At 42.3% G+C, this 19645-nt stretch overlaps 2 protein-coding genes across 3 annotated transcripts in view; one reads left to right on the top strand and one right to left on the bottom strand.

Annotated features, from left to right (window-relative positions):
* The window catches only part of LOC143178739 (kin of IRRE-like protein 1), a 247127-nt gene that overhangs the window by 165854 nt on the left and 61628 nt on the right, over positions 1-19645 (bottom strand). The gene's annotated exons all lie outside the window — the stretch shown is intronic.
* Positions 7593-18544, top strand: LOC143178740 (glucose dehydrogenase [FAD, quinone]). The gene is made up of 10 exons (XM_076377546.1): positions 7593-7721; positions 8774-8982; positions 15449-15577; positions 15748-15944; positions 16107-16466; positions 16763-16910; positions 16988-17305; positions 17387-17757; positions 17834-17928; positions 18017-18544. The coding sequence occupies exons 2-10, from the start codon at positions 8775-8777 to the stop codon at positions 18096-18098; spliced, it is 1908 nt and encodes a 635-aa protein (XP_076233661.1). The 5' UTR covers positions 7593-7721; position 8774; the 3' UTR covers positions 18099-18544.

Below are 19645 nucleotides of genomic sequence, written 5' to 3'. Positions count from 1 at the left end.
ATCGTTCATGGCGATCTCGATCGTGCATCGTTGCAACATTTCCCTCGGCTCTCTAACTAATTGGATGCGTTTTAAATTTGTTCCCTCGCGTCAAGAAGCGCGTACTATAGCACATTCGAGATATTTCGTAATAAACGGTAACCTCCAGCTAGATGGCGAGCATAAATTTTCGACAGCCTCGCAGGCAAATACGCAGACTAAAAGCAGACGTAGTCGAGCAAGCACAAAGTGCATATCGCGCTTTTCAGTCATCAACACTTTCGTGTTTCGTTGCGGTAGCGTGGTACGAACGGCTCAGGAACGACGTACTTTGACTAGTCGCAGTCCAAGTTCTCTCCGTAATAACACCGTACGGGCGACCATTCTTGCTTTATGGAAAGAGAGCAAGATAGGTTAGTCTAGGTCAGAATGCTCTCAGCTAAAGATCTTCGTTGCTCGTAAAGCTCCGCGTATCTCTCATGGATGGAAGTCACATCGATTAAATGTGTGTCTGACCCTTCTGACTTCTGCGTTCCGTCGTCTCTGAAAAGGAACTGAAAGGGACCAATCCGAAAAAAAACCTACGGCAAATCGTCTTAAATGTCTACCATTTGATGAAATGTACCCTGAAGTTTCATGGCAAAGGGTAGAATAGAAAGAATTGAATATAATAGAAAAGAAGTACGACAATTACGTTAGCGCTTCTAGTTGTTAAAGAAACAGACATTTGTCAAATAACGTGTGACAGTTGGGAATATTCGATATTTGATATATACTTGTCGAAGGTTTTTCGTGCATTCTATTTCAGTACGATACAATAGAGATGATCCTGAACCGGTCAAATTCTATTCCGCTATCGGAACGTTCGTTCGACGCACGAGTGCAAAGTCGACGCCCGTATTAGAGAAATACGGGTCGCTGATGGAAATTAATTGATTGCTCGTTCGCGAGAAGGATCGACCGGCCGTGTCAATCCACTTTAATTAATATCCACTTTAATTGAAAGTATAGGTTGACTGCACGCTGAGAGGGCGGTGAAACAAATCGAAATTCTCGTGTGGAAAGGAGTAAAGCTTCGAAGCTAAATCGATTATTATTTCTCCTCCCTTGATTCCGACAGCTGCAACTGGCGTTCTGACGAAACGTTAAAGGAGCGAGGGAACGTCAGAGTTGTGAAAGATGCGTTCGAGATTTCAAATTTCTCTTGAACGTCTGAAGAAGGTCTAACTTGTATGCAACTCTTGCATGCTATTACATCTGTGTTTTTGATGGAACTTTTTATACGAATTTTTATTTCAACAATACACTATGATTCCACGAAAAAACAGTCTTCCTCTTGTCCCATTTCTATGATTTATAAACATCGCTAAAAGTTCATGAAAAAGCACTCGCGAGTTTTATTTTTTATTTCCAGACCAATTCAGTTTTTTACTTTTTGGCTTTTGAACCGAAATATGAAAAGTGAAGTTTAACGCTCATTAATTCGCATTAAGAGAGATGTGGTGCGCCTAATTTTTCTCTTTTCAATATTAAAAAGACTATAATTCATCTCCACGCGTCGCATCATAGCTCGATTTCAAACTTCTCGTTTAATCGTGCTCTGAAAAGGACTCTTTCATTTTCTATCGTTATCGTGAAATCGATTCAGCGGTTCTCAATTATTCTTCAGTTCGATCATTCGTAACTGATGTTACATAACCGCGGCGCTGTTCAAGGGTGCAAGCTTTTATTTTTCTTAGGGTCGTGAGAACTCGACGACTGGTATTTGAGCTTGTGAAATAGCAGCAGCGTACGTCGAACTGTAAATATTACTATCCGAACGGTGGACCGCTAGCTTTCGTCGGATTCTCGAATCAGGCATCGAAGTCACTCGCGTAAGCCAGATAAAGACGGTAAAGATAATATTTTCTCGGAGCTAGTTTGGGTTGATTCCCAAATCATCGCCGAAAGTTCTTCCTGTCCACCCATCTTTAGAAACATTTCATGTTTTGTTACCTATTTCTCAATGTTAGAAGTCAGAGGCGATGTATTTCGAATGGGTAAAATAGCTACATCCGATTACTATGCAGTAGTATTTAATGGGTATGTATTCCCTAACAATAGGGCTCAGCCTGGCTTTAGCGTAATACTTGAATGATATTGTTTGACAGTCGCCGATAACTTAACAACGATACTGGTTAAATACCCAAATCGAATCGATTTCAATAGATGTAACGAAGTTCCGACTCAATTCATGCTAACGGCTTTGCGGGACAGTGATAGATTTTTCCACGGAATTCTCATCGAGTACTGTTCGAGTAGACCTTGAATACCACCTATACCTAGACTTTTAGCGTTTTCAAATTTAATTCACGTGTTCATCGATCGATTGTTTCCACCTTAATTTTTGTGAAATATTGTCAAAATACCGACGTCGTACCAAACGAATCGATAATAGTAAATATTTAAAATATAGCACTCAGTAAGTTAATTCGAATAACGATTATAAGCTCTCCCGCACAGTATTTGTCGAGGTGATGGCAGGAGCGCAGGAAACGATTTGATGCCGTCAGTTCAGCCCCACGGTATACAAGGAAGTACACTTAGAGCTGAAGACTATGCCGAAGTATCGTACAAATCTTACCGCAGGGGTCGAGCTTCCGGTTCCGCGGGAACACCTTCACCGCAATGGCCGAACGATGTCGCTCGAGAGCTTCGCTACGTCCCCTCAGGGTTCATGGAATTATTGGGTCGAGACTTGTCAACGAATCTCTCGGTATTTCCTACAGCATCCTTATTTATTCATACTTTTCATGCAATTACGTTAGATAATTGCAATTTAACCGTCGCGCTATGAAGTTACCTCATCTCCTCTCATCAGTTTAACAACAATTAAGTATGCCTTGAAAGCAAGCGCAAGAGTTTTCGAATTTCCCTTGATTTATTTTAGCCGACAATGCCGGCGTTTCGTGAATCGCGTCTACCGACGTCTCGAACTTCCTCCTAGGAGTTTAGGCTATATTTACAGTAGATAAAGATTCGCGCGCGGTAGAGAATATTCGTGGAATCCTGTTATCGAGTCGTCGAGTCGTCGAGTCGCAAGATTAACAGAACCCGGTAGAGTAACTTGCCGCGCTTTATTTTTGCGGAGAATAAGCGAGAGGTTTCCTCGACTGCGCTTGAAGTCAACGATTCGAGCGAACAGAGTCGCTCACGATTCTACGGAGACTGGTTGGTCGGCTAATAGAGAATTCAACCTGCAAAAAGTTTCGCGGTGTAGACGCTAGGGTCTGATAGAGGAAGGAGAGCGATGAAACATTAGTGGAAGCTAGCTACCCCAGCGACAGTTTGCTTATTTAAGCTCAGCTTAAGCAAAGCTCTCGAACGTCCCTCGAAATGAGTAAAGGGGAGCGGAACGGAGCAGAACGAAAGGGAACGGAAGATAGGACGAATACTGTCAGTTTGCCACTCGTACGATCGAACTTCCTAACTTAACCAACGCGCGATAGTGCTATCACGTAGCCACCGTCTATACGTTTCACCCTGTAGACTGATCTTTCTTCCGCGCTATTTTTTTTCCGAATTGCATCGGCCTCTGTGCAATAACGCGCGCTTGTGCTATCCTATCGAATAAGGTTTAATGAGAAATATCGTCCCTCGCGCGTGCTATCCCTGGATAAAGAAAATGCATATCCCTGCGCGGCCTCTTTAATGAAATACGTCGCGTTGCTCGTACACAAATTTATTTCCAGCCCGAAATCAACTTTCAAAGTTATTAATTCTTTTTAGAGGGAGATTCTGGATTACCCTGGGTAAAGGGAATGCACTAGAGTAGGAGGATCGGCCTCTCTAGGAATAAATTTCGCGCGGTCGTCGTGTCTAAATTAAAAACTTCAAAGAAGCGACGTTACTCGTGCTGTTGTCTTTATGAAATTTTGCATTTATCTCTCCTTTCGTCTCGAGAAGAGCGGCCTAGCAGCTACTGTGTTTCGCACGAACCGGTAACGTTCCTGCGAAATATTTATCATCGACTTTGTCTGCTAAAGTTTTCAAAGCTTATAAACCGCAAATCATTCACTATACTGCTTGACAATTTCCATGGCCTCTTCCGTTTTCAAGATTCAGAGGTTAAAATAGCGTCCGAAAATATTTGTCTCTCGTAAAAATTTACTGAGGCGTTTCTCTCGTTTCTGTCGAAGTTCTGTCTTAGGACGTAAAGATAGATTTCCGTCATTTCCCATCAATTATCACAAACAGGCAGACCAGATGGAAAAATATTAAACCGAACACGATAATCATTAAATTACTTATCTGCAAGAAAGATAAGCTAATTGTTATTGCTTAACAATAGCATATTTACATTTACGATATCCGGAATTGTTACAAACGTTTGGGTGCATCATTTTATATATTTAAAGCTAGGCTACGTCCCATGCAGACAAGAGGAATAGTTATTAGAATAGCTGGGCGACGCGAATGAATCTTTAGACAATGGAACTTATAAGCTCGTCACAGACTCCCTCGAATCGAGGTCATCTCAAATAGTACTTCTACAATTTCCGCTAATCATCTGGTGGAAAAACCCTATAGATCAGCGATCAGAGGGACGTCAGCTATTTCCCAGTGGAGAATCTTCAGCCCGAATTCCCAGAATTTTAATTAATTGTTTGCAGATAATTATGCATTCAATGCTGTGATAGACAATTTTCAATCAGCTACATCAATATCGCGGATCGGCAATTCCTGCTTGCTAGCAGCACCAAGGCAATAACAAACGATCGATACCACGTATCTACAGGATTTATTTAACATTCCATTAGATAACAAAGTGATATTGAAAACGAGCAAGCGGGCAACAAGCAGCTTACGTAATTCCTTGTAAAAAGAAATAGCTGGAAGCGTCGTTCGTCGTCCGCGGATGACGGATTATCCATGAACGAGATGCGATCGCGAACCTGTGCTGCTCGCCCGCCTGCGAGTTTTTATATGATGTCATCACCATTTACCGCGATGGGGTTTCCACTAAAAACGAGTGTACGTATAAAACCGATGAACATTAGGTATTGGTGCACTGGTGCATCGTACGCGTGGTGATATTCGCTAAGGGAAAAGCCAAGGACTACTCCTAGTGGCCGCATAGCCATCGAAAACCAGACCAGTTGCCTTCATGCTCATAACGCGCCGCGTTAGAGTGGACAAGCACCATGTAAAATGTGCATCAGACACGCGTGTCTGTGCTTCGTTTACCTTCAGCTCTGTGAAATCTGCGTGTAAGGAAACACAGGAACGGAATCACTGAAGAATCTGTTCGTTTCCTGGTTTTAAATATTTCTTAATAAAGCCGTCGTAGAATCGCAGAGCTAATAAACGTGAATCTATTTACAATCCGATTGCCGCTGTATTTCGTTTTGTGATACTCATGACTTTACCTTACGTCACATACCTTCCGAGTCTTCCCATACTAATAGAACTCATGTTTGCGGTACCTACGTGACAACTGATAAGACACAACTAAAATAGTTCTTATAAAGTCTGTAGAAAGAATATTTTAATCTGAGAGCTATTGACTTAATGGAAGTACCGTAATCTGATCAATAATAGATACCCTTTGCTGTTCAAATGAAACTATTAACTAAAATCACTATTTCTACACAATCACGTGATATATCATCAACGTGTGAGAATATTCGTTGGTATAAACACGTTAGCCATTCGTGGGCTTTTGATTACACAAGGGGATTACCTTCAGCTATGTCGTAACAAAATTACTGCCACCATCTCTTCTCTATCTTTGATTTTTTTTCCTCACTGTCTCTCGTTTCTTTCCTATATCTGCGACCGTAGCATTTTAATTATAAGATGTACGATTTCGAACTGGGAAATAGAACAGCAGAGTTCGTCGTCGGCAAAGAACGAAATTACAACACGCAATGTCCAAAATTTACAGGCGCCAATTATAGTTATTACTAAATAATTTCCTCATTAGATTACGGCTGGACAATACGATGCATCATCGAGGAGACTCCCAGTAGAGCCGATGATCACGATTACGAATGCAAATGCAGAATCGCGAGTTATCGATTCCCACGGAGAGCCCCTTGCTCTTCATCGAACGGACAATGCATCGAGGAAGAACAATAAGCGGGAACGTAATCATTGATAAAACGGAAAATACCTTGCATAAACGCGTTCGTCATCGAATGCTACATGTCATTTGTCTAAAGATCCGCGTGCGTGGCAAAATGAGGTACGTTTATTACTTTCCAGGGGAAGCAAGATTAATGAACGTATCAATAGACAGAAGTTCGCGCGAATTCTTCCGGTTCTGCTGTTGCAAAAACTTTTGCCCCCGCACAGGGTGGGTATCTTGAACACGATGACATTACGCTTGGGCATCGTCGTATGAAACAATCGCTTAACTCGTTTAGATTCGTCGCTTGAAGGGCAAAAAATCGAACCACTTAAGAGATGACTTGAAAAGAAGCATCGTCCGCATCCGCCGTAAAAACTTCTTAATTGCGCTATAACTGGAGCAACAGTGTCATACTTTCAACATCAAACAACCAGGAGGCAAAGAGAGTACGCGACTGTTCCAGGCACCACCGTTGTCTCGATACACTTCTCAGCAAAGTTATTCTTGGTAAAATAATTGTAACGAAATTGTCCTCCAGAAGAGTAAAAGAACGATGGCCTTTAATAGAAGAACTAGCGCCTAGAATTGCGTTCCCTGGCGATTCAAATAAGCCAAATATCGGTGCGCCGCGATGGCGAGGGTATAACGATAATCGCATAAAATTGAATCGCAGGGGGTAATAATTCCGGTATCGGCCGCTTTCGACGTTATTCCAACGCTCACGACGGAAGAGTTACCGAGCCAGGGTGTGTATGGGAACGCGCTTGAAAACGCGCGCTCTGCATCCGGTGTCGCGCACATCCGCTGCCAATGAATCCGAGACTACAGACTAAGTGGAACGCTATTATCGGTTCATACGTGCGCGCAGTTGCATTATTATATTCTGACCGCGCTCGCTACGAAATAACCGGCAATTCACGGTTTATTAACACCGGGAGCGAGAGCACTGCAACGTCGTTTACGCGTACAATGTTCGACTCGATAATAATTTCATCGCGAAGACCGAATCGTTTCACTGCGTTCTAGTGGAATCAACCGCATTATAACCAGCCGCGGAGACAAACCTTTAGTATCGATAGGTCTCGCGGGATGAGACGATGTGTCTTACGCGAGAAAGGAATGACATTTGAAGTCTATAATGTGTCGATGCTCATCATCAAATAGTTCATACTGCGCAATTGTTGACTAACTTTTTTTAATAAATTACGCGAGTTTCCAAGTGTACGTTATATCTTTAATTAACGAAGTATATGTACACAGATGCTAGAAATGTAATTAGGTCACCGAAAAAACCTGTCCACGGAAATCCTTATCTTTGAAACTGGCGAAGGATTATTGAATTGGAATAATTCGTCCGAAAATATTACCCGAATTAATATCGCGTGACTTATTGTTAGAGAAGGAAAAGGAGATGAGGGGACTAGAGATGGAGGGGAGAGCAATGAATTATATAGAGACGTTCTACAGTGAGAGGTTTTACAGTTGTACCTGGTTCGCTCGTTGCTGCGAGCTTGATCCTCGCGTGCTTGATCCACCTCATATTATCGGTCGCGAAAGTTCGGTATCGTGTTCATCGTGTTACATTAATTCCTTGATAGTTCGTCGATTATTCTGCTAACCTTTTAAGAAGGCAAGTGAAACAGAAATTATCAGTTTGCTAACTGCATAACATTTCTTATTCGAGAATATATGAAACTTCTGAGCAAACATTTATTTATAAACATTGAAATTTAAAGAAAACATTTTGCAATTCAGGGATAAATAATTGAATTGGTTCGTTCAGTGAATCGGCAAAATTTTTGATCGTTCAGTGGCTCGGAAGTCTCGAAAAATGTGGCGCGAAATATACGCGGTTATCCTCGGTCGATTCCGGCGGCAGTGCGCTTGGGAAAACAGCAAACAATGAAATATTGCTAAATCGTGATGTTCGTCGTGGCACCTTTCGCACATTGGTTCGACGATAAAATAATCATTCTATTAAATATTAACAACTGCCGTCTTCCTGCATATTTCTTGTACTTTGCATTTCGAAATCTTAATTCACGTAACTAGGCTTCGCGCGGACGTAAAAACTGTGGCCATGATAATTAGAGGTAAATTAATTAACACGGCTGGTTAATTAGGTATGCATTAATTAATCCATTCATCTTGCCAATTAATGCGTGTACTTATTTCGTTGCTATTTTAGCTAGTAGTTAGCCTTACATAAAGGACGTTGGAAACGAAACTATTTCAGAGACAAAACCGATCGAACCGAATTGCAATTGGCCGATCGTCGCGCGACGAGGGTCGAACACGAGGTTCACGACTTCGACTGTCGTTGCCTTCTTCCGCGAGAAAGTCGTGCCACGCGATCTCGGTGATTTCATTGCGTCCCTGACTTCAATTGGCAAGCGCCGGATATGGCCATTAAATGGTAACAAAAACTAAGGGCTGGACCAAACACGAATGGCAGAGTGCACGCGACTCGCTGTTGGATACGATCGGTCTCCACGAGGCAAATCGATCTTTCGGCAGTCGTGTTCTTCGATCATTCACCAATCTTGCGACTGTTGCTACATAAACGACTAGTTCTCCTTTCGGGTTGTCAAGTCGCGTAACACGGGTAGCTCCATTACGCGAGGCAATTAGGTAATGGTGTTCCATCGACACGAGGAATAATTGCTGATTTACTGGTCACAGAATGTCGTACAACGTGAACGTCGAGCCAAGATGTTCTGGATCGTACCTCGGACCGAGCCTCGCGCAGAGCTGCCCGGGATCGCAGTTTTTAACTTTCATGACCCTGCTAGACACGTTCATCCGGGCGAAAGACGACATTTCTCAACTTTGCGAACGAGTCAGGCCAGTTGATCCACCCGATACCTACTACGACTTCATCGTCGTCGGTGGTGAGTACATAATCATTCTTCACTTATCTACATATTTCATGCGCTGCAATTACAGTAATGTCAATCAAAGTGGAGGTGAAATTTCGTACATTTCGTTTGAAATTCTATAAGGAAAGCAAATGGATCTCGCTGAATGATTTAATGCCGCGAGGGGTGTCGATGCGCGGTGCTATCAATTATAAACGGCACTTTCTCACCGTTTCAGATGCGAGCAAACTAATATAATAAAGAGGTTTTAATGGAAGAAAAATTTCTATCGTAGATAGCACGAATTATTCAGCGATATTCGCAGGCATTAATTTAACGGTGATCGTTAGAGTTACAATGCAATCCACACTATCTGTGTGGATTGTATAATATTTTACCGAAGTAAAATAGGTCGTCGACGCAACGTAACGCGGTTTATCATCTGACAAAAATTTGACGGGAAACGTGTAGTACGACGCGGGCGCATTCGAACGCATTTCATCATTCAAGCGACATGCTAAAAAGAGTATCCATTGGAGCGATACATTCCTACCGTCACCTATTCCATTTGCAAATCTTTAGGTGTGTAAACATTACAAGACAATCTCGCAACAATCAAGAACGATTTATCCTAGAATTATACGTCATCCTACTTTTAAACGTTATATCTAAAATGTTAGAAAATTAAAAGAATTCGTATAAACCTCGATACTACACATATTTTTAATAACAGTTTCATTTATTATTAATACAAATTGAACATCTTTTAACGTTGAATTATTTACTAAATGCTGGTGTTAAAAATGCATATGAGTCACGGCAATCTGTCGCGAGATTGTTGCAAATGTATACCTATGAAGTTTCAATTGATAAACCTGAGTGTATACAGGTCAGAACTGACAAACACAGAAGTTTGCATACACATGCTTCATAATTTAATCGCACGTTTACCCACGATTCGGATTTCATGGTTAAAGTGATAACTCATTGTGTATTCAACCGTAAAATCCGTCGAATTTTCCTGTTAAACGCAAACATTGATCGAAGAAAACGCTCGAGTCGCCTCGAACCCGTTTGCAAATGCGTCGATTGACGAATGTGTGCGCACGTGCGTCCAATATGCATCTGATTGCCGCCAAGCGACCGTACATTCAAATTAGTAATCGATTTCGCCGATGATATCCATCTGTTGTGGTCGACAACCTTATGTGGAAAGGTAATTCATTCATTGAGACATCTAACACTAACTCGGTAGTTTAGTTCCAAAATTACGTTATTCAATTTCATTTTTTCTCTATATTATAGGAGCACTAAAAATGTGATGGTAATACTAAACTGAGTAATAAAGTTTCGCTAAGCTCTTTATTCCGCAGCATAATACTATAAGAATAAAGCGACAACCAAGACTATAATCCGTGGAATACGAAAATAAGACTGAAGAAACGATAGCGAGTATAATGAACGCTGACGTGGCAGCGGCAAGAAACAAACGATGTATCTTAACGTTTCCTGACCGGGTGTAATTAGTAAAGTTCGACGACAAGCAAACTCGTTAGAAGTGAAATGAACGACGACGTAACCGGTCTTAGTCGCTTAACGGGTTAAGGGGGATGGTAGCGGAGCGAGCTTTGCGCTAGAGGAAAAAAGGAAGCTTGTAATGGGATATTTCACAAGGTGAATCCACTGTGCAAATCTGTGCCACGAGTTTGCGGCTTTGCACAGACGATCCTACTGGCCTGATGCTTAAAATTAACTTTCCTACCTTTTCAGGAAACGTATGGACGCGTATGATTACGTTATGGCACGTGACAAGTGATACGAGTTTCTTTATCTGTTTAAACTGAACAAATTGTCTTTGCACATCTTGCACTATACATAAGTCTTTAGTTAAATAGTCGAAGTGAATGCTCAATTAATCAGATAACTAGGCAAATAACGTTATCGTGCAGCAAACTTTACAAATTCTGATCTCAATGTATCTATTTCTTACGAGTAGAAGGATTTTTGTTGAATTTTAATGATACTCGCGATGTGGATGAACGCCTATCGCCAAGGATAACTCCTAGTATCTGTACCTTTAGCTACAGTTTAGTAATATTCCGGATAGGGAGCGGCTAGTTAATAGTGTATCACTCATAGTGACACACACGTAAGTTCTTGTGTCATAGAAAGCGAATTCAAACCCGGTAATTATTTCGTCGTGAATTATCTCTATCAAAGCAGTAACGAAAACTCGATTTAATTGTCCGAGATCATTCACTGTTTAAATGTGATATTAATACAAACTGTTATTCAGACAGAGCCTGCGTAATTATTATGTTATTAATTTAATTTCCAGTTCGTGATTTCATCGCTGTCCGCTCCTGTTTCAGCCATCCTCTTCCGGCATTGTACCGCTTCCTCTCCATGTATTATTACGTGTAGTTCTACGTTCGGTTGGAAAGAGATAAATTCTCAGAGGCGCAGGCGGTAAAAAGCGGCGCGGCGTTCCGAGGGAACGAGAATGTTCGAAACGAAGTGCTATAGCGGTACCGATTCGACAGACAAAATCGATTTAGCTCAACTTTTCACGATCCTACAAGTATCAGTGCGCAAACGAACACTTCTTCGTAAATCCTATTTCTTTTTTGCCTTTCGATAACGGAACTTTGAAAGAAGCACAGGAGAGCTACGTTTAATGTAACAATTTTGATCGGATGATATTGCGAACATAATTGAAAATTTGTATTTCCTAGCTGCTACGGCGATCTCGTTAATGGTAACTCGATTAACCGTAATCCTACCAAACTACATGTATGAAGGTATCTATTACTCGATTAATTGCCGACTGACTGTAGTTAATTAGGTATTCAACTGTGCAACGAAGTCAAGTAAATTGAAAGCTTTACGCAAAATGTATTTCTCCGAAATTAATTTGATTCCAGATTGTTAAATTCGGTAATCCCAAAAACAAGGAATGGAACACAGTCAACGATTGAAATGATCGACAACGGAAGTTACCGCGGAAGCGGCACGATATTTGCGTTACATAAATTGTGAAAAGAGAACCAGTTCTTTTCGAGGACCGAGTAATTAAGTCTGCGGTAGACATTAGAGGGGCGCTCGATGCATGTCGGAGAACACTCACTCGCAGGTGTTCGTATCGCGAATGGACGCCAATGACAAAGAGAGTGAAATATGAAAATCGGTCGATTGTATACTACACGATACTTCACGCTTGGTTGTGTCTTAATTTGCATAATCATATCGAATAATCGATGTATCGTGCGATACTAGCGTTATTTGTCCGATGACACTTCCCTCGATTATACGCTACTTTTCGCGTTTCTCTTTTTTTCTCCAAAATATCGAAACGTAGTTACTTACGCGTCGATTACCGTGAATATTCTTCCTACGTGTATTATATTCAGCAGTCTCTTTCGAAACAGTGTCGTTTGCGATTTTCTCCGGCCTTCCACTGGCATGTATGTGTCGTATACGACACTAAATCGCTTTGTAAAAGCTGTACCAGCTTTTGAACGATTCTCACGCTCGCGCGTAATTCATCTAAGGAAATTACGCTTACGTTTGCGAAGAGAAGTTCTTCGATTATTTTGATTGCCGATACACAAGAATCTCGTCGATATTTGAATCTCCGAAAGAGGGACATTTTGCACACAGCACGCTAATAAAATCGACGGTTGTTGCTAGAGTGTCAATAACGATAGGCGATATACCGGTAGACATTAGAGTTTTATTGGTCGATAACCATTTTCAGGCGTATATGTCCTCCGGAGCGTGACAACGCCTAGCGTCCATCGAGCATAACAACGAGAAGCGCACCATGAGCGACAGAACATATGAGTTTACGCGGGAACGAAAACGTTGGCGTCGGGGTGTGTTGACCGAATGGTTCAACTGTCTATACGGTGGCAAGATATCGTCGGACGATAAGTATATTGCCGGGTAGAAATGAGCATCGACCATAAAGATACAAATCGACGAGCGGAATAAGCAACGTGAGTTCGCTTTATGCGCGGATAGACTCCCAGCTCTCGGCGCGACGGAATAGCATAAATAACATGGCGTAGCGTCCGTGGGAGAAGCTCCGAGTTTCATCGGCCCCCTTCGACTAAAGCGCAACGAAATACGCTGGACGTGTATCGAAATATGCTTCTCAGCGAGTATAACTCGATCCAACGTGGAGGCGCGAAATTGGTGGAACGTCATGCGAGATCGAACGATTCAGCGCGGAAGTTCCAGCGGCACATAGCATGCGGCGATTCATGCCACCGGCGGGCCGCGCCGATGAGGTGGTTGTGCAACCCTGTTGACCGTTTTTGCCCAACCAGAACCGTTTTCACTCGATCTCGAGCTGGTGCAACCGTAACGCGGTCGCGTTTGCGAAAAGTTGCAGGACGCGGCGCGGCGCGGCGCGGCGCGGCGCGGCGCGGTCTCCGCGAGAAAAACCGTCTGGCGACTATACTTCTTTCCACGAGACTCGATTCTGTCATGAACGCTCGCGAACGTTCGGGATTTACAGTCAATTCGCTATGCGGTACATAAAACGAGTCGACACAATTTTACTGCATCGCTGCATTGCACTTTCGGAACTCCATTTTCGAGATATCACTCTGCGCTCGTTTCCATGCCCGCCTTTCGTAGAGTCTTTCCGTGGAAGACGAAAAGGGTGAACTCTCGATGCTAGCGACGCGACGGTTGCCTGACGGATCGTTACATGAATCGAATGCAAGAAGTTCGAATGTGTCGTTACGTTTGATACGTTAAATAACGCGAGGAAATTTTCTCGGTGCCTTTCAATTCAAGCCACGGCGTCGCGTGAAAATTCTGACGTTACTTATTTTTCATTAGCCAGAGTAAATAAACGAGAATCGAGGCAAGAACGGTAACGATGAAATCGCAATCGACACGATTTATTTTCCGCGCTGCTGCGCACGTTCGATAGACAAAATTAAAAAACTGGCATGCTTGCAGAAACTTCAGATATAGTAGTTTGTGCAACTTCTAAGCTTTTCAATGAATTTGAATCGTTTTAATGCAGAAACTAATTATTGTAGTTAAGCTGGCTTTGTTTGTAATTGCATTTTCTCTTCTCTGCTAGCTTCCTTGCTACCAGGATACCATCGTTGCACGTAAAGCTTATGACAACTATTTCGGTTAATTCTTGTTTGCATACAAAATTTTTTAAGTTACATAAAACATAAATAGAAAATTTATAATGCGTGTCGGCGACACGCTTCAAATAAAATTTGTAGGAATTCCGGGAAATATTTGCAGCGGGAAAGTATGCATGCAAGTATTTATACTTTACCGAATAAATCCTACCTTTCGTAATTCAATCTAAATAATGCCCGTTGCATAGTTAAGAACTCCAGGCATATAATGGTATATTAGGGAATATTAAATCCAAATAACTTGAAATTTGCGAATAGGTATTTGGTTTGAACATGGATTACTTAGGGGTATAATTGTAGTTTGCTATAATTTTCACATAATTAGGGAAGAGAAATGTTAATTGACTAAAGTTTTCTTAAAGTTCATTGTTTCAACGAACACTGTTCATCATGATAAGCTCGTCTTGCTTGTGCTCGACATATGTATATGAATAACCACTGTACTTAGCTTGCATAATCGATAAGCAGACTGCTGCCAACTTAGGGGACAGCCCTGCCTTAATCTTGACGCGTCAGTTACCATGCGCGATAATTCGCGACCATGAAAAACGCTAACGTTTTCCCGCTTTCAATTGTTACAAATTATTTATCGCAAACCGATACTTGGATCTCCCCCCATCTCTTCCTTTGTGGAATCGTTTCGTATAAGGAAGTAGAAAGTTCCAGTTTTGGAGATGAGAGTACGACGTGCTCCTTCCTCGTTCAGATTGCACCGCACTACATCCTGTTGCGCTGCATTTGCGTGCATGTACCGATATAGAAGAAGCTAAAGTCGGAAGTAACCATGCAGACTAATAAAGGGCACCTTCTCTCGCGCTTTTTCCCCGACGACACTTGCGTGAGAAGATGGTGTAGAATAGTGTAGGGTAGACTTATGTGCACTGTAGTGCAATGCACTATAATATTAGCTTACACTTCTTACTCATGTATCGTGTGTATGTATAGAAGCGCAAGTGTTAACGAGTAGCGACGACGAGGGAGGAAAAACGCGAGAGAAGAAGGTATTTTGCTTCCTTGCGTGTAAACGAAGGTAAAACACGTTTCCTGTAACACGTTGCTACGTGAAGTACATGCGTTTTCACACGATGCAATTACATTTATCTGTTGCCACGCCATGGTCAAGGACTTCTCGAACCACTTTCTAACTTCATCTAAATCAGGTTTCTTTCCGACTGGATATACTGTACTGTTACGAATATGGTGTTCGTTAGTTCGATAAGCATGTATACTTTACTGCAGCAATGGCAACCATGCGTACCATTTATGAAAACTGGTCGAATGTTAACGAGATATGCAAACTTTCTTTCACCAATATACTTTTATAGGAGGCACAGCTGGTTCCGTGGTAGCATCTAGACTCAGCGATCAACCGGAATGGAGAGTCCTATTGCTCGAAGCTGGTCCCGACGAGCCACCGGGAGCCGAAGTACCGAGTATGGTGGGAATGTTCTTGGGTGCGTTCTCAATTGTTTTCTCTAGTTTATAGTCCTTTTCTTCTCCATGTGTGATCATATCTTCTAAAAGAAATGATTTACCATGAAATGAGTGAGAAGCAGTTCTGGAAACAGTCAGGTATAAGTACACCCATCTGTCGTTGTTGACTGAACGTGAGTTCTACTCATAGGATCCGCGATCGATTGGCAATATCAAACGATGAACGAGTCGAACGCGTGTCTGTCGAGCGGAGGGTCGTGCTACTGGCCGCGAGGCAAAAATCTCGGTGGAACGTCTGTACACAACGGTATGATGTACACGAGAGGGCACTCGAAGGACTTCAACAATTGGGCGGCTATGGGAAACGATGGCTGGTCTTGGGAAGAGGTAAAGCAGAAATGTGAGAAAAGAAAAAAAACTATTGCGAAAATCGCGTCGCGTGTGGCTGTCGAGAGCGATGTGCTAATAACCCGTCATACTGATACGCGCAAAAAGGTTATGGAAACTTTGACTACGACACGCTACGTTTCTTTTGCACTGTCTACCTAGGTTCTACCATACTTCCTTTGCTCGGAAAACAACACGGAGATCAACCGAGTTGGCCCTAAATATCATTCCACTGACGGCTTGCTCAACGTTGAGAGATTTTCTTGGAGACCTGACATCTCTAAAGACATTCTCGCAGCGGTTACTGAAAGAGGATATCCGATTCCTGAAGATCTTAATGGTGATCAGATCACTGGGTTCACAGTCGCACAAACAATGAGCAAGAACGGAGTTAGACAGAGCGCTGCCACCGCTTTCCTACGCCCATTTCGTTATAGGCGAAACCTTCAAATCGCTTTGAACGCCACCGTTACCAAAGTCATTATCGAAAACATGAAAGCGACTGGCGTTGAGTTCTATCAAGTTAGTATAATTATGGCGAGCTCTGAATTATATCTATGTACAGCAAAGGTGTCAACTTTTTCGAGGCGATAACGAAATATTATGTATCGGAACATTTACAAGAAGACACCGACAATATCGGTGACAAGCCGATTCCGTATATCGCGCTGAATTAGCCGTAAGTTATGCAAACGTCATTCGTTTGCTCGGATGTTCGATGAAAAATAATTGCCTCGAAGAAATAACATTTCCATAATTGTTCGCTTTTCTTCCGATCTCGAGCGAGGGATGAAAAATATACACGTGCACCTTTTTAGGATGGCAAGCTTCGGATCGCTCGAGCCCATCGCGAGGTGATCGTCTCCGGCGGCGCTGTCAACTCTCCTCAAATTTTGCTGCTCTCTGGAATTGGACCGAAGGAACATCTAGATGCTGTGAACGTCAGCGTCGTGAAGGACCTGCCGGGTAAACAATCCGCATTCTAAGACATGCGTTGCAGTGTTCCTCTGTCTAATCGAATTCATTTTCCTCTGACTTCTCAGGTGTTGGAGAAAACCTGCACAATCACGTTTCGTACACGCTGTCCTTCACCATCAATCAGCCGAACGTGTTCGATCTGAACTGGCCGACTGCTTTGGAGTACATTTCATTTCAGAAGGGACCGATGACGTCTACAGGTTTGGCCCAATTAACGGGAATCATTTCGTCTAGTTATACGACTCCCGATCACCCTGATCTTCAATTTTTCTTCGGCGGATATCAAGCAGCTTGCGGGGTCGACGGCCCGGTCGGCGCTGTCATGGATAACGGATCTCGTAAGATAAGCATATCACCGACGAATCTTCGTCCACGCAGCAAAGGTATATTTCATTTTTCATAGCTATTTCGCCATAGTTCTCATACAGCTGGAAATATACGAATCAGACCTGTTTCTGTCCTAGGAACTCTTCGTTTGGCCAGCAACGATCCTTTCGCAAAGCCTGAAATCTACGGAAATTATTTGACCGATCCCATAGATGCAGCTATTCTTGTAGAGGGAATTCAGATAGCCTTGTCGTTGAGCAATACTACCTCTATGGCGAAATACAATATGACACTGAGTAACGTGCCTATACCAGCTTGTTCCCAATATCAGTTCCTGAGCGATGACTATTGGAACTGCGCTGTGCGACAGGATACTGGTCCAGAGAATCATCAAGCAGGCTCCTGTAAAATGGGTCCAGCCAGCGATCGTATGGCTGTGGTAGATCCTCAACTGAGAGTTCACGGTATCAGAGGATTGCGAGTGGCTGATACGTCTATTATGCCTCAGGTACTTAGTAATAGATATTTTTTTATCAAAGAAGGTGTCTGTAAATTAGAGTAATGGAAACATTTTCTTCTTGAAGGTAACGTCCGGCAACACAGCTGCTCCAGCAATAATGATCGGCGAAAGAGCAGCCGCCTTCATTAAAGCAGACTGGGGTGGTGCCGCAACGCAATGGTACGAGCATACGCCTCACTTTCCATGGAAAAACTCAGTCCCATGGAAACGTTATTATTAGTGACTAGCCATTTGCCATGTTTCGTAGTTCCCGTTCCACGATCGAGAACTCGCTGGACTTATTGCTTTGGGGGATCAAATACATCGACTGGGACCAGGCATCCTGGTAGTCAAGATTCTTGATCGATCTAGTCCTTCATTCAGCCGGACTCCTTCTCAAGCGAATAACATAGGCTACGATAACCACACCAAAGAACGACGGCAAATCTGAAAGGACACGGAACGCTTGCCTTTCTTCCACCGTCGCCGCCATGATTGAGTGAATCGAAAGCGTGGAACGGAACTCCAACGAACGATCTTATTAATGCTGTTCAACTGTTACTGTTTTTTCTTTTTTTAGTTAGGATAATTTTTCCGTCACGCGATATTTCCTCTGGAGTTTATTAGTACCGCATACGTTTGCAAAAGCTGGCGTATTGTTTGTGTCTCTGAAAGCGGATCTAAGAGAATTTACATGTGTTCCAAAATAAAGCGGCTTGTTTTGTCTAAGAACAAGATCTAAATTACCTTATGCGATGTATAAATAGAGTTTTCCTATAATTAAAATAACTTTTCGGCAGCTATCAAAGTCTTTATGTTTTGTTATGCTACGTTTACATTAGCAACTTTTGGTCGGACAATCAAGTTGTTCAACCTGAAGTTAATCATAGTTATCCATGTAAACTGAATTTCAACCAAGTTGAAACGACAATTTTGATCGGCTGCAGATTTTTCAACAAGGTGATTCGACTAAAAATTGCCTACTGTAAACGTAGCTTTATGTAAGATTGCCATTTGAAAATATAGTTTCCATTAATAATTAATGTCTGCTTATGAACTGCGTGGTGTAAATATTCGTCAATACATTAACCATTATCGCGCGAATGGTGTAGTTACATTTAATTAACTACTGCTCACGAGAATTCTTGCAGAGGCTTGTGGAATAGAAAAAAATCTTACTGTTTCGTAGCAAGAACCAAAGAAATGTATCGTTATACGTGTCCAAAACAATTCAGTCGATAAATGTAAAACCATTAGCGAACTTAATACGCGAGGAAAGATCGCTCACAAAGTTTGCAATTGTAAATCAAAATCTTCCAAATATATATTTCATACGAAGCAATGAGGCGAATGCAATTTTTTTTGTTGAGTGCGTCAACGGTGCAGTCTGTCGTCCTGTCGAAGTGCAGTGTCCCCACTGTTTTTCGCGACACATAATTCATCAATAGAACGTTACATTAGATAGCATGTATGACACTTTTGCATGCATGATTGTGTTATCGATGGCACGCGTTCGTTCTACAAAAACTGTACCCTTATCATCTTCATACATATCGAACTCGTGAAAACGCGGGTATAAAAAAGAACGACTAGTAAAGGTAAACAGTTAGTCTAATAGGGACGACGCTGTACATTGTACACCGAATTCTTCAGCACACCCTAGCTGGTTACGACTAACAACCATGGTACGTTATAAAACTCATTCTGCTATTTCTTCTAGGCGAGTAATCGCATTCGTCCGTCCGCTTACTATTAAGAAAATTAGGTGTACATAATAATTGTATCATTCCACGTTTCAGAACTCGAGTTTGGTGGACATGGCGGTGCCTACGCCGCAATGTCCTCACCCTTTCGCGGGTGGTCCTCAGTTACAGGACGTTTGTTCCGCAAGCTCTGG

The sequence above is a fragment of the Calliopsis andreniformis genome, chromosome 5 (genome assembly GCF_051401765.1).
Source record: "Calliopsis andreniformis isolate RMS-2024a chromosome 5, iyCalAndr_principal, whole genome shotgun sequence".
NCBI lineage: Eukaryota > Metazoa > Arthropoda > Insecta > Hymenoptera > Andrenidae > Calliopsis > Calliopsis andreniformis.
The sequence above is the reverse complement of the archived record's forward strand: the minus strand, read 5'-3'. Positions and strand labels throughout refer to the sequence as shown.